This window comes from Carcharhinus amblyrhynchos, chromosome 10, assembly GCF_965287045.1.
Source record: "Carcharhinus amblyrhynchos chromosome 10, sCarAmb.v2.hapA, whole genome shotgun sequence".
Taxonomy (NCBI): Eukaryota; Metazoa; Chordata; class Chondrichthyes; order Carcharhiniformes; family Carcharhinidae; genus Carcharhinus; species Carcharhinus amblyrhynchos.
Genome location: NC_137333.1, coordinates 52,631,742 through 52,647,249, shown reverse-complemented (window position 1 = coordinate 52,647,249; position 15,508 = coordinate 52,631,742). Strand labels below are relative to the sequence as shown.

At 39.7% G+C, this 15,508-nt stretch overlaps 1 protein-coding gene across 17 annotated transcripts in view; it reads right to left on the bottom strand.

The window, feature by feature from the left end:
* picalma (phosphatidylinositol binding clathrin assembly protein a) overlaps nucleotides 1-15,508 on the bottom strand; it is a 115,047-nt gene that overhangs the window by 59,037 nt on the left and 40,502 nt on the right. For all 17 annotated transcript variants that reach the window (XM_080197032.1, XM_080197039.1, XM_080197034.1 and 14 more), the window contains 4 exons: nucleotides 12,184-12,295; nucleotides 3,821-3,927; nucleotides 3,683-3,724; nucleotides 600-688 (listed from right to left, as the gene is read on the bottom strand). In XM_080197032.1, coding sequence (XP_080053158.1) covers nucleotides 600-688; nucleotides 3,683-3,724; nucleotides 3,821-3,927; nucleotides 12,184-12,295 — 350 coding nt within the window. The remainder of the gene's footprint in view (nucleotides 1-599; nucleotides 689-3,682; nucleotides 3,725-3,820; nucleotides 3,928-12,183; nucleotides 12,296-15,508) is intronic.

Below are 15,508 nucleotides of genomic sequence, written 5' to 3'. Positions count from 1 at the left end.
TTCACCACGTAAGTCATAGTCCTTCCTACCATTATTCCTACCAAAGTGGACCACCTTGCACTTGCCAACATTAAATTCCATTTGCCAGTTCCTGGCCCATTCGCCCAGCCTATCTTGATCCTTCTGCAGACTCTCCACACCCTCTGCGCAATTTGCCATTCCACCAATCTTGGTGTCATCAGCAAATTTCGACACCATACACTCGGTTCCCTCCTCCAGATCATCTATATAAATGGTAAATAGCTGATAGGTACAGGGCAAAATACAAATGGAGACATATTGGGAAAGTGTTACACAATAAAAGGCAAAATCAAATAGCCTATTCTCATTATTATTGTTGATAATCAGATGAATTTGCAATTAAATGAGTTCTCAACTTGGAAGCCATCTTTAACTTCCATCTCATCTAATTGGGACTTCCCTCATACTCCCGTTAGCATTTACATCTAATCATTTAAAGAGGAGGTTTCCTTTCTGCATTATTCAACCATGGTTCCCAGATAAGTGTCCTTGGAGTAGAAATGATGGATCTTGCTACTTGGTGACTTTTCTTTCATGTATATCACAACGATAATTCAAAACACAACCATGCAAATTACCTGCTAGCAGCTGTTGATGAGTCTTTAACTTTCTTGCCTTCCAATGAAGCGAGATGCTGTTCTAATGCATCAAGAAGGCTACTTGGTGCCTATGACATTAAAGCAAATGTCAACTACAAGATAAAGCAGAGAGTTAACAGATCTTTAAATTCTCGATTATGGGATGAAGGGGCTGTTATGAGAAAAGGTTAAGCAAGTTGGGCCTATGTCCTTTGGAGGTTAGAAGAAAGGTGATCTTATTGAAATATGCACAATTTGGAGGCAGCTTTACTGGGAGCATGCTTTCCCTCGGTGAATCTAGAACCAGGGACACATGTTCAGAAAAAGTGTCTCATATAAGAGAGATGAGAAGGAATTTCATTTGTCATGAAATAGATTGAAGGCTGAGTTAGACAGATTTTCAATCTATAAAAGGAGTCAAGGGACATAAATTAGATTCAAATCTCTACAGAAGGAGGCCATTTGGCCCATCAAGCCTGCAATGACAACAATCCCACCCAAGCCCTATCCCTATAACCCTATATGTTTACCTTGATAACCCCAACACTAAGGGGCAATTCAGCATGCTCAATCAACCTAACCCGCCCATCTTTGGATGGTGGGAGAAAACGGAGCACCAGAGGAAACCCACACAAACATGGGGGAGAACATGCAAACTCCCCACAGTCACCCAAATTGAACCTGGGTAAGGCAGCAGTGATAACCACTGTGCCGCTCTGTGAAGGGCAAGCAGGGAGGCAGAGTTGAAGCTACAGTCAGCCACAATTTGACCTTTTGGCAGAACAGGTATGAGGGGTTAATCAGTCTACTTCTGCTCCTACTTTTTATGTTCTTCTTCCAAAGATTTAGACAAAAAGGTATAAACAAGTTCTGTCCAAATCACAAGCAGTTCTAAAATAGGAGGCATAGTTTAAAAAAGGTCCGAGGAACAAAACACTAAAGGAAATGTGGATAAAATAATGAAATTAATAAATAGCAGATGAAATATATTCATCAAATTGATTAAAAATTGGAACACATTTCAGGCAAATTTTAGGAGGAATACTAAAGCCTTTGACAATTACAAGAATACATTCTATTTCAAAAGTTCAAAAGGGCCTAAATCAACAAGCTCTGAAGAAATCCTCCAGAATAGTGGGCAGACCATTAAAATGGCCACATTCACACAGATGAAAAATGTAACTCTCTGAAATCACTCACCTCAAACTTATGAAGGCTGACTGCAAGTGTAATCTTTTACTTTATTTCTGTGGCTAGGCAGTTTCATCAATCCTCAGCATTTCTGCACCTCACTGCTATAGATTGCATTTACAAAACCGGAGTTCAGCCATTGCTACCTTGGTTCCACACCTCTAATGGGCAGATTTTTCCACCTTGCCATTTGGAGCTTGCAGGGAATGCAGCCATGTCAATCATGGCAACTCTGTAGGTTGGTGGTAGGACTTCCATCCCATACAATGGAAATCTGCCTTCAGAGAGCTGCAGGCCAGTCTGATTGGCTGAAAGCCCCACTGGCCAGCAGCAACTAGGACTGGGACTCTTAGCAGGTCCTGGATTGTAAAGTCCAGTCCAAGACCAGGTAGTGCAGGAGTTCTCGCAGCAGGGAGGTGGTGATGAAGATGGGGGATTTTATAGAAAAGGTGTGGAGGGGCAGGCCTAATGTGGAAAGGGGCTCCTTTAAAAGGAAGTATTCTGCCCCGCAACTTCTCGCCAGAGGCCTGAGCAGGGTGGTCTGTTGGGCTCCCTCGCACCTCAACTGAGACTATGCAGGTTAACAGGGGACCATAAAATTCAGCTCAATATTTCAACATTTTTGCAGATTCTTTTAAAATACCAGAATCAAATAGCCAACCTGGACATCAATACTACCTGCATATGTATTGCTGCAAAAAGCAATATGCTGTTAAAATGCAGCATAAAAATTGTTGTTTCTTTTGAGATCTGGGATTCACGCATACCTGTCTTGATGGGTGCATGACAAAAAGCCTGCAGTAGCTTGTCTCCTTTCTTTCTTCAAGCAAAGTGCCATATTAGCAAGCAATTGTTTAATAAATTCATAAAAGGATAGAGTTCCTGTTTTGGGTGTGATTGTCAATTCAGTGCAAAAAAGTAACCCCTTTACCCAACTCAAAATTTGCACAAAACCTCTTGCATATTGAATGCAAAATCTGCTATAAATCCATACAATAAAGAAAAATACTTTTTCAATTGCTTTAAACAAAGTATTCTATTATGCATTCAAAAGAGGCAAATTGGCAGCGTTTGACTAAACAGTTGTAAACGAGTAACACAAAAAGAATTCCAAAAATCACAATATCAATCCATCACCTTGGTGTATTCTGCTTTTAAATGCCTGAAAATGAAATTTGGAAACATACAAATCTATTTTCTGGTACCTATTAGCGTTCTTGTACCCAAAATTCTCAGCTTAAGTTTGAGCATCAGCATAGGTCTGCAAATTAGTGCAAGCAGCAGCAGCTCATAATAGTAATCAATTAATTCTGGGGGAATGGCAATTATGAGGCAGTGAGAGTGACAATGTTAGAAATGCGGGTCCCTTTAAAGAGAGTAAACCAGTGCAGAGTGAGCCAGGAGTAGGTGATGCTCATTGAAGTTGGCATTTATGTTTAACAGCCAAGTTTTTCTCCAGTAGGTGAGCAGCTTCTGCACAGGGAGATGATCCAGAAGGGAAGTGTGGAAACTGGTACTTGTATTAAACTGCAGTTTAACAATAAAACAGTTACAAATCACAGAATGTTAATAGAACCATCAAATCCATAGAATCCCAATGTCCCTATATTGTTTTTAGCACAGCACAAACGATCACAGAAACTTGAGTTGCAGGGAATACAATTTGCATTTAAAATTGTGCAATCTTTTGCATTGGTTATTTGAGGTATTATGCTGGAAAAACATCAGATGGGAGTGAAAACCCAAGGCCAAGTGTTTATTTTCACAATCAAAGAGGCAGGAAGAATTCTGTGTACTGTGATTAGCCTAACTGTTGTGTATCGCCATCAGGCTAACCTGTCCAAATTTAATGAATATCTAAATAATGAAGCTCTAATCAAAAAGATGCCTACCTGAGAAAGATCTGGTATGTCTCCCCTGTCAATTCCAACTTGCTGTGTTCAAAAAATACAAATAGTTGTAACAAATAATTTGCATATTTAAGAAATCTTTTAAAAAATTAAAAATTTGCTGTTCAAAAGAAAGCTTACTTCTGCAACTTTAAGGAATTCTGAGATTCGTGTCATTCTAGTAAGGAACTTCTTGTATATATCAAGAGCCTCCTTGCACTGGTTTTTCTTCATATCAAAGTATTTCTCTAGCAGGCAAAAGATCAAATATACTGACAAGTTAACTCTGCACATGCAGCATAGACTTTTATAAAAGTGTCTAGCAGTCACATTTAATCAGCAACTTGTGGTTCCATGTGCAAGAAAATTTTAAGTCTTGTTTTTTTTTACAAGGTTCGACATTAGCACATTACTTAAGATTTCAAACATTATGGAAACAAAACTCTTAAACACACTTTGCTTCTCAACTTTCATGGCACCCATAAAAATAATTAGGCTTAAAAATTTGGATGTAGGAGGGAACTAAACCCAGTTTCTACCAGCATAAGCAAAATGCTGGAAATTCAGTACATGAAACTCAATGCTGATGTAGTCATTTAGTGGAAAAGAATGTGCTGAATCAGAAACATGCACTGCTACAAAGTGCTTTCCAAAAGCAAACAAATGCTGTGGACATATAACAAAGCAAACAGAATTGCTACCCATTTCATTTTCTTGCCAAATGCTTTCCATTCTGCTCCTGAAGGGACTAGATTTTGCTGGAAAGCAATTTCTCAGGCATAGCAGCCCCAATAGTTTGCCTGAATATCCTTTTATGTACCTGCAAACCAGCACCATGATTGTCAGACAGTTCATAAATCTTGGGGAGTAGTGATGAGTTCAATGTGATTCAAACCTGTTCATTTCTGGCAAACTGACGAGGTGATATTTAGTGGAGATGATAGGGCTTTGTCCAGCGCCTCATGCTACCTCTTTTAGGAATGGCCCACCATATTAATTGCCACTCAAGTACTTCTCTGGAAGTGGCAGTCCTCCCCCAAGTTAGAGGGCCCAGTGCAAAGTCATCATTGGTAGTCATCAACTCATTCAAAAAAACTGCCCAATGAACCTCATAACATTCCACATATAAAATACTCCAAGTTAGCCTCAACTTCAATGCTATGCTGCACCTTCGCAGTCTGCTTCCAACAAACACCTCTTCCCAACTCCCTTTCTCCCATTCATTCAGCAACCCCTCTTCCCAACCTCTCCCACTTAGTTAGCCACCCCCCACAACCTCTCCCACTTAAATAGCCACCATCCCCCCAAAAAATTGGTTGCTTTAGCAGCAACCAATGTGGGTTTCAGATGCACAGCAGCATATAAGGATACCAGGTCAGCAGCAAGAGGAGACTTCCAGCAGTCTCCTAGTTTCTGCCAGGCCACATGGCATCTCAAAGCACAAGACAAATTGAAAAATTAAAGATGAACCCATGAAATACAAAAAGGTTGGCCAACCTGGGAAGGCCTCCACAGCTGTTGCACCACTATCGGAGCAAAGACAGGAAGGCTTTGCAGTTCCCACCCAGCCCCACACTGACCAGAAGTGATCATTGGATCATGACAGGAGACAAAATCTGGACTGATTAATATACAGAAGAGTGGGAACTGTTACTCAGCTATATAGCACAAATTATTTTTATGAGAACAGGGAACCTAAATGCTGGACAACAATATTCCACTGCAAGATGGAAATCATAGAATCCCTACAGAGCAGGAGGCTGCCATTCGGTGCAATAAGTTTGCGCTGATCATAATACCACCCAGGCCCCATTCCCGTAACCCCACATATTTACCCTGCCAATCCCCTGACACAAGAATCAAATTTAGCATGGCCAATCAATCAATCTAATCTGCACATCTTTGGACCTTGGGAAGAAACCAGAGCACCCTGAGGGAACGCATGCAGACGGAGGGAGAATGTGCAAACTCCATACAGACAATGACCGAAGGCCGGAATTGAACCTGTGGCCCTGGTGCTGAGGCAGTGGTGCTAACTACCGTGCCAACTATCATACCACCACGCTGCTTTAAATTATGCGCATTAGCAAAGATTAGTAATTAGTCATTCTCTTCATTGACACAATATACTAACAAGTGAATATGAAGTGATTTATACCAACATAAAAGCAACTAGGATCTAATAAGAGTTTGCTGATGCTGAACAAGTATTGTGTAGTAGTTTTAGCAGACATGAGTCTTTGTCTTACTCTACATGTTTTTATTCTCTACTTTAACTTGTACAGCTGATAAGTAGAGCAAAAAATTACTCCTTAGAATTTCTTATAAAATTTACTAAAATTGCTGTGCCTATAACAGAGTAATAAGCCTTTAACATTGCTGTGCAATGATTAATGCAGCACAGCTCTCAGCAATAACACATGCTAACCAATCCAAGAACGTCTTTTATTCTGAAACTCGGATGTGTAGCTGTTTGAGGATGCAAGTGTTGCTTTCAATGAATTTCCTCCTGCCATGCCAGGTCCCAATTTTCATTGCATCTCAGTGCTTTCTTGCAATTACTCTGTGTCCCCAGCCTCTTTAACCTCAACATTCAATAGGTCCACACTGACCTCTCTGGACTACCAGTGACCAATGCTTTGTAATTATTTCTTCTAAAGAAATATAAATTTCATATGATCAGCTTTGCAACTTCACTTTTAATAAAAAGGTAGTTACCAAAAAGTGTCCCAACACAAATGGATTATTTTGTATTCTAGATGGAGAAACTATTTAAATATGCAACGAGGTTAATTTATGTACGTGGGCATTGCTGGCAGGGCTAGCATTTATTGCCCATCCCTAAATGCTCCAGAATTGATTTGATTTATTGTCACATGTATTAGTATACAGTGAAAAGTATTGTTTGTTGCCACTATACAGTCAAGGTATATCGTTCACAGAGAAGGAAATGAGGGAATGCAGAATGTAGTGTGACATAGTTGGAACGTAGAGAAAGATCAACTTAATGCAAAGTAGGTCCATTCAAAAGTCTGACAGCAGCAGGGAAGAAACTGTTCTTGAAATCAGTTGGTACATGACTTCAGACTTTTGTATCTTCTTCCCGATCGAAGAAGGTGGAAGAATGTCCGAGATGTGTGGGGTCCTTAATTATGCTGGCTACTTTACTGAAGCAGCGGGAAGTGTAGTCAAAGTTAATGGATGGAAGGCTGGTTTGCGTGATGGATTAGGCTACATTCATGACCTTTTGTAGTTTCTTGTGGTCTTGGCCAGACCATACAGCTGTGATACAACCAGAAACAACGCTATGGTGCATCTGTAAAAGTTGTTGAGAGTCATAGCTGACATGCCAAATTTCCTTAGTCTGCTGAGAAAGTAGAGGCATTGGTGGGCTTTCTTACTTTCTCAACCCTTTCTACTTCATCCCCACTGACGTAAACAGGGGTATGTTCTCCTCTATGCTTCCTGAAGTCAATGACAATCGCCTTCATTTTGTTGATATCGAGGGGGAGATTATTGTCACTGCAGCAGTTCACCAGATTCTCTATTTCATTCCTGTACTCTGTCTCATCGTTGTTTGAGATCTGTCCCACAAAGATGGTGTCGTCAGCAAACTTGAAAATCGAATAGGAGGGAATTTGGCTACATACTCAAGTGTAAAAGTAGTACAGTAGGGGACCGAGAACACAGCTTTGTGGGGCACTGGTGTTGAAAATAGTTGTGGAGATGGTGTTGTTGCTTATCCTTACTGATTGTGGTCTGTGAGTTAGGAAGTTCAGGATCCAGTCGCAGAGTGGCTTGCTTGAATCAACTACATTGCTAGAGTCCCTTTGAGACCGGAAGGCTGATTTTCTCCCCCAAAAGGAAGTCATGAATAAGATTTAAAAAAAACGAACAATGGCCGTTTTAAATGGCAGATGATTAATTCAAATTACACCAACTTCCATGGTAGGCTTCAAAACCACGTCTGCAGAGCATTAACCTGCGACTGTGGATTATTGGCACAGCAATAACACCACTACACCAGCACCTCCAAGAAGTTAGCTGATGTGAGGTCTATGTTTTAAAGTTGTGTAATGTAATATAATGCATTTCTAGACTTCTATCAATAGTTTTGATCAGGTTGCATAACAGATTTCTGCCAAGATTAAGGAAAATAGACTACATTCAAATGTTCAGACGTGAAGAACTGCTTATTTTGCCTATGATAATGGATGTAAGAGTTCAAAGCAAGAAGGGAACCAATACAAATTCAACAATAAATAAAATTTGCCAAATAAAATCTTGTAATTTCATATATCAGTTGCTGAATTAATAGCATATCCTGTTAAAAATAAGCAGCAACCAAAGAAATCGATTTACATCACAAAACTCTTCCCAGACAGAAATTTTAAATTAATGTAACAAAAATCAATCCACTCCGTGATTGAATACCAATCATCTGATGGTTAATTGAATTTCTAAAACATCCTCTCCATGGTGGTCCCAATTTCAACTGTTGTCTGTTCTCCCTTGCCCAGTTTGCTTTTAACTGTTCGATCTTGGGATGTGAACGTTGCTAGCAAGGAAAGTACTAATTATCCATCCTTAATTGCCCTCAAGAAGTTCATGAGCTGATGCCTTGAATCATTGCGATCTACGTGATAAGGTACACGCACTGCTGTTGGGGGAAGTTCCAGGATTTTGAACCAATGATAGTGAAAGAATAACAATACAGTCCAAGTAACATCTACAAAATGCACTGCATCAATTCACCAAAGATTCTAAGATTGCACCTTCCAAACCCACGACCACTTCCATCTAGAAGGACAAGGGCAGTAGATAAAAGGTGAACACCACCACTTGCAAGTTCACCTCCAAGCCACTCACCATCCTGACTTGGAAATATATCGCCACTTCTTCACAGTCATTGGGTCAAAATCCTGGAATTCCCTCCCTACAGCATTGTAGGTCAACCCACAGAACATGGTCTACCACCACCTTCTGAAGGGCAACAAATGCTGGCCAACTAGTGACACCCATGTCCCACGAATGAATTAAAAAAAATGTTAAGATGCTGTATGACAGAAGGGAACTTGTAGGTAATGATGTTCTGAATCTACTGCCCCTGTACATCTAGATGGTAGAAATCATGGTTTAGAAAGCACTATCAAAAGGAACCTTGGTGCGTTACTGCAATGCAGATGATATACACTACTTCCATTGTGCACTGGTGATGGAGAGAACAAATGTTCAAGGTGATGGACGAGGTGATGAAATAGACAACACTGACTTGGATGGTGCTGCCCTTCTTCAAATGTTATTGGTGCCAGAATTGAGGTTTAAAATACTGTTTTAGAACTCCTATTATTTAATTGCTCACCATGAAAGCACTTGTTTGAACAACACTGTGGGTGTACCTGAACTAGATGGACAGCAGCAGTTCAAGAAAGTGCCTCAGCACCTTCTCAAGAGTAATTAGGGATGGGCAACTTGTACTGGCCTTGCCAGCAATACCCAAATTCCACAGAAAAGCAAACAAAAAACATTCATGACATCAGATCTTTGATTTGATCCATTGTTAGGGGATTGCTTAGCTCACTTGCATGCTACTTCTACTTTTCAGCATACACATAGTCTTATGTTGTAGCTTTGCCAAGTTGGCATCTCATTTTTTGGTACGCCCAGTGCTGCTCCTGGTTCATTCTTCTCCTTATTGAAGGTGATTAATTCTAGGATTGATGGTAATGATAGAGTGAGGGGTATGTCATATCATGAGGTTACATATTCTGATTGAATATAATTCTGCTGTGGGTACTGCTGATAGCATAGAGTGCCTGATTAATATCCAATTTTGAGGTGCTAGATGTATTCAGAGTCCATTCAATTTAGCATGTTGGTAAAGCCATACATTAAAGACTAGTTTAGAACTACAACAAGGAGGTCACCCACTGTTATGATTAGAACGTCTGGAATACCATGGTCGCCTTACATCACTCAGCTTAGTACTTGACAAATGACATACAGCATGACTGAGTATATTTTCATTGTGAAGATGGAGGCTGTGTCTCTATATGGTGATAATGCTCGTCAATACTCTCATGGACAGATGCATCTGTACTCCAATTAGATTTGTGAACTTAAGTTAAGCTGCTTCCATCATCTTCTGCTGTAGGTCCAATCGGCAGATATTTCCTTCGGGATTCACCCAGCTTGGTCAATAGTGATGCAACCAAGTCATTTTTCTCCCTCATATGCTGATCTCATCTCCCCATAAGTATATCCAAATGATTCACTCAACCAGTCCATGTGGTAGCAAACTCCACTTTCTCACCACTCCATGGTGAAGGTGGTTATTCTGAATTTCCTATTTTGTTTCTTGATGACTATCACATTGATGGACTGTAAGCTCTGCTCTTCCTCGCCAGTGGAAAAATACCCTCTGCCATTCTGTCAAAGCTTTCCGGAACTGGAAGGCACCTATCAAATTCCCTGGAGCCATGCCATTTCAAGAAGAGGGGCCCAATCTGATTATCCTTTTCTAACAGGTATAACCTTTCAGTTCTGATGTCATCCTTGTAAACCTTTTTTGTCTCCTCTCCAGTGCCTTTATCTTATGGTGACCAAAACTGCAAGTGTGCCTGTGTTGCGCTCTAGTTAAAGTTTGATGAGGTATAGTATAACTTCTCCACTTTTCAATTGTACCTTTCTAGAAATAAACCCTTTTTTTGAAAAAGGATGGACTAACATTAGTGGCTACTTTTAGCGATATGTAATTGTACATCCAGATTTCTTTGCTCTCTCCATTCACATTCTTATTTTCCCCAAGTATTTCATTTTTGTCACCAAACTATAACATAATAACTCACTTATCCATTTTGAAATTCATTTACCGATTCTATGCCCATTCATTAATACCTTGTCATCTGCAAATTTAGAAATTTGTATTTTTGATTCCAAATGCTAAACGTTAATAAATTCCGAAGATTCATGGCCCCAGTATTGCCAATTCTGTCATTAAAAATCCACTCTTTAACCACTTTCTGTACACATTCTTTTCACCAGTTTATTCAACAGTTCATTGCTACTTCCAATCACACCCCTGGCCAACATCAGGATGCATTAAAAATGAATAGCAAAGTATACCAGATTTGAAATTGCTACATAATATTTTGCAGTACTTTGAAGGGGAGTGTTATAGAGTTTAACTAAAACAAATGTCGTTCTGTGGTTTAGCAGAACAGTCAATTTTTGGCAACTCGAGTTCCATTGTATTGCAGCATTAGTAGGGGCTGTGAGTGGGCAAAGATGGAATTTTTAGGCAGCAAAAAACATGGATTCTATGGCATGAAGGGTTGTGCTGGGGTTACAACAGGAACTGAGGCTACAGCCTCAAGCATCAGAACTTTTGGCGGAGATTAAGCACATAGGTAAAACAAAATTCCCAAATGTCTTATATTTTCCATTTGTTATATTCTTCCTCTATAATATATACACAAAATGCAGGCTGAGGAGGTAGTGGAGGATAAGAAAAACATTCAGAAATAGCTTTTATTGAAGATTTAGCTGGTTGTTGTTCTGAAATTCAACCTGTCCATGCCTACCTGATCAACTTGGATTTGTTGCATATTTTAGAAACGTATAAAGTTTGAGCGAGATGCAAATGTAACATTAACTCTAAACCTCAAAAAGTGACGCCAGAAGAACAGGACGCAGACATGCCATTATTTTAGAAAGACACACACAAATACATGAACCATAGACACTGTGATGCAACCAGATATGAAAACCACCATACACAACATTAAAGAAGCGAATTCCACGAGATGGCAGAAGATCAGGCAGATAAAGGAAAGTGAAAATATACAACTTCACTCTAGCCTGCATAAATCAGAGGGAAGAACTGTAATCTGTGTAGGAAATTGAGATCCACATTCAATAAGTTAAAAATGCAAAATAATAGTTCCTGAAAGGGAGAGGGGGTGGAATTTCCACTCCTGTTTTCATCAGGATCAGTGACAGGAGCGGAAAACCCAGGAGGCCCAATTGCATTTCACGCTGATGCTGGTTGTTCTTTTCAAGTTTTTTTGTATCGGAGTGGCCCTTAAAAATGGCACCTTAGTCTGCAGTACTGTCAAAAGGACTCATCCTTTGAATTTTTTTCAACTATCAGTCGAATGATGCGATGGCAAATGTCACCACTGAGGTAGGCAGCTTCCATGCCATTTTTCCCAGTCACTGCACCACTCTACCAAAAAATTGCAAAATTCTGTTGAAAGTTTCTATCCCTTTCCTGAAGCATATTCTCATTTTGCCCTCAATAAAAAATTCAAAATATATTTAAAAAGCATAGGATGGCCAGAAAGGGTATAATAATAACAACAAAACAAGTAGTTCAATCACAAACCATTTAAACTATAAAATCATGCATGAAATGCATGTCAGCAACGATCAAATTCTTTTCAAAAACTGGAGTCCTTAAAGGCTAGTTTTGCATTTCTCAAACCAAAGAAGAATAAATTTACCTAATAGGTTAATGATCCCTTCATTATAAGCTGCAAAAAGTCTAATGGCATCTTTGAATAGAAGCATGAAAGCTGCATTGATCACCCCATTTGTAAGCTCATTGGCACTGACCTGTGAGACAAAAAGAAATTCAAGGTTCATTACATTAAAATTATACCTGAGACATTTCTCTAGCTGTTTCTGCAATTCTAAAATGATCCAAGCTTTTTTTTAAAAAAAATTGACTTCATCTGAAATGGATTCCAACTAATCTGAGATCATCCAATTTAGTACATTATTTTTAAGCTGTAAACATCATTTTACAACACTAAAGAAACTACAAAAATTTCTGCACTTCATAATATATTTTGTGTTTGGATATTAGCAATTCACTCATTAGCATAAAAGTATCAAAAGTTAGATTTCAAAAACCACAACCACCACTTCTTCGCCTTTGTATTCTTGCAATCATGAAAACAGTTCAACTAATTGAACTACTAAAAGCTTTTGTGTAGCAAATTCAATGAATAGGGTTATGTTTAATTGAAAATCTGTCATAAGTACCTGTTTATTCCTTTGGAAAGGGGACGAGCGATTGAAGTGCTCAATATTGAATGGCACGACAGTGAAGACTGCAAGCTGGACACTGCGTCTGAAATTCCTCAAAATGTTTTCTGAAAGATTTTTGCAACTATCTTTTTCTCTCCCTTTCTCCCCAGCTGCCCCCTGAACATCTCCCACACACACGCCCTCGCTACCATTCAGTAAGTGAAATTTCCATGATCCAAAATAAGGATTTCAGTAATGGTCTTCTAATTTCTTGGATTTCTAATAAACCGCTAATGAACTATTAGATAAGAGCACACAAGAAAAGCAAACAAACAGACAAACAAAAAGAAAAATGCAAACAAATGCACAGCGAGCACAGGTGCCAGAAAGGGAGAACAAGCAGACAAATGTGAGCCGGTAACAGAGAGACATAATACAAATATTTATGATAAGATGCTCTGTGAAAGAATCAGTGCAGACACGATGGCCTCCTTCTCACTGTATGGGTTCTACGGGTTCTATGTTCAGCACCTCAGACACTAAAGCAGTCTATATCCAAGAACTGCAACAAGAGCTAGACGATATTGAGGCTTGGACTGTTAAATGGCAGGTAACATTCATGCCAGGCAATGACCATTTCCAATGAGAGAAGCCAACTATTGCCCCTTGACAGTCAATGGTAGTCACATTGCTGAATGCGGCACGGTAGCACAGCAGTTAGCACTGCTGCTTCACAGCTCCAGGGGCCTGGTTCGATTCCCGGCTTGGGTCACTGTCTGTCTGGAGTTTGCACATTCTCCTCGTGTCTGCAGGAGTTTCCTCCAGGTGCTCTGGTTTCCTCCCACAGTCCAAAGATGTGCAGGTTAGGTTGATTGGCCATGCTAGAATTGCCCCTTAGTGTCCTGAGATGTGTGGGTTAGAGAGATTAGCAGGTAAACGTGTTGGGATATGGGATATGGCCTGGGTGGGATTGTGGTCAGTGCAGACTCAATGGGTCAAATGACCTCTTTCTGCACTGTCGGGTTTCTATGAATCTTGCACAATTCTGGGGCTCACCAATGATCAGAAACTGAACTAGACTTGCTCTAGAGTTAGAGGGTAGCTATCATTTCTAAAACAATACAGATGGGAATGGGCGGAATGTGGCAGATGGATGTTAACACAGAGGTCATGCATTTACAGAAGTCACAAAATTACAGGGAGCACACAATAAATGGGAATATGGTAAGCATGTAGTGATGATGTAAAGAAGTGAGAAATCTTGGCATACAAGTACAAAAAGGTTCCTAAAGCAGCATTTCAAGAAGATATGGTTATAAAGAAGGCATATGGAACGATCTCCTTCATTAGCAAAGGAATAGAATACAAGAGTAAGGATATAATGTTGGGATTGCGTAAAATACTGGTGAGGCTACCACTGGAGTATTGCGCGCAGTTCTGGTCACCACATTACAGGAAGGATGCAATTGCTCTGCAGACAGTGCAGATAAGTTTACAAGTATGTTGCCAGGGTTAGAAAAGTGTAGCTACAAGAAGAGATTGGATAGGTTGAGAATATTTCCCTTGGAACAAAAAAAAATGCTGAGGGATGACTTGAATGAGGTGTATAAAATTATAGAGGGGTTGAGATAGAGTGGACAGGATAAATGCTTTCCCTTGGCACAGAATTCTAGAACCAGGGGACATAAATTCAAGTAGTAGAAGGTGTAGAGAGGACATGAGAAAGAATTATTTTACGCAGAGGGTAGTGGGTATCTGGATTTCACTGCACGAGTTGGTGGTGGAGGCAAAGACCCTAAATTAGAGTCCCTGGGTCTGTAAATTAAGTGTTGCAAGTTAAAAGGGTATGGGTCAGGTGTCCTCAGGCTCTTTTGTGCCATAACTTTTCTATGGTTTTATATAATTACCAGACCAAATCAAAGGCTAGGAATCCTGCAACGGATAACTCACCTATTGACCTCATAAAGCCCGCCCACCATCTACAAAGCTGGAGTGTGATGGAAACACTCCACTTGCCTAGATGAGTATAGTTCCAACAACACAAAGCTTGACACCATCCAGGACAAAGCATCCCATTAACAAACATCCACTTCCTTCACCACCAACGTCCCACGAATAAAGGAAAAAAATAACAGATCTGAAGGGAGCAGAAGTTCCAAGTTCATGCGAAGGTCTGTCAGCGTGTATATAATGTAGTTGTAAGTAAATAATAACAGTTTTAATAAACTACAGTTCAAGCAGCTTACTTTGAGAGAATAGACAAGTCCCAAAAGAACCCAGTCTAGACCCTGAACACAACAATGCATCAAATCGCATTGCAGTGGTCTGGAGTCATCTAATCTAGATGGAGTTGTATTTTGATCAGATTAGGCAGATGTTCTTTCACTAAAGGAAATCAGTGAACCAGATGCATTTTTAAAATGACAACGTGGTAGTTGCATGGTCACTAAGACAAACATTAGCTTTTGATTCCAGTTTCATTTGAATTAATTGAATGAGTTAACCAAGGATGGGACCTGAATTACTATCTTCTTCAATTATTCACCAGGACCTCTAGTTTATCATTAAGTCACCCCACCCCATGTGAAAGGGACAGATGGGAGGAAAAGTACTTGTTACATTATTGACAACTTAAAATTTGAACTGAGTGAAAAATTATTTAGTAACCAAGTAGAAATCAAGAGAAAAGTTGTTTTGAAGAGAGAGGAGAGACTCAATTCACCATGAGGTTTCGGGTGTACAAAATTAGCTACATTCTAAATATATTTTTTGTGCTGTCAATATTCGATTAAAAAA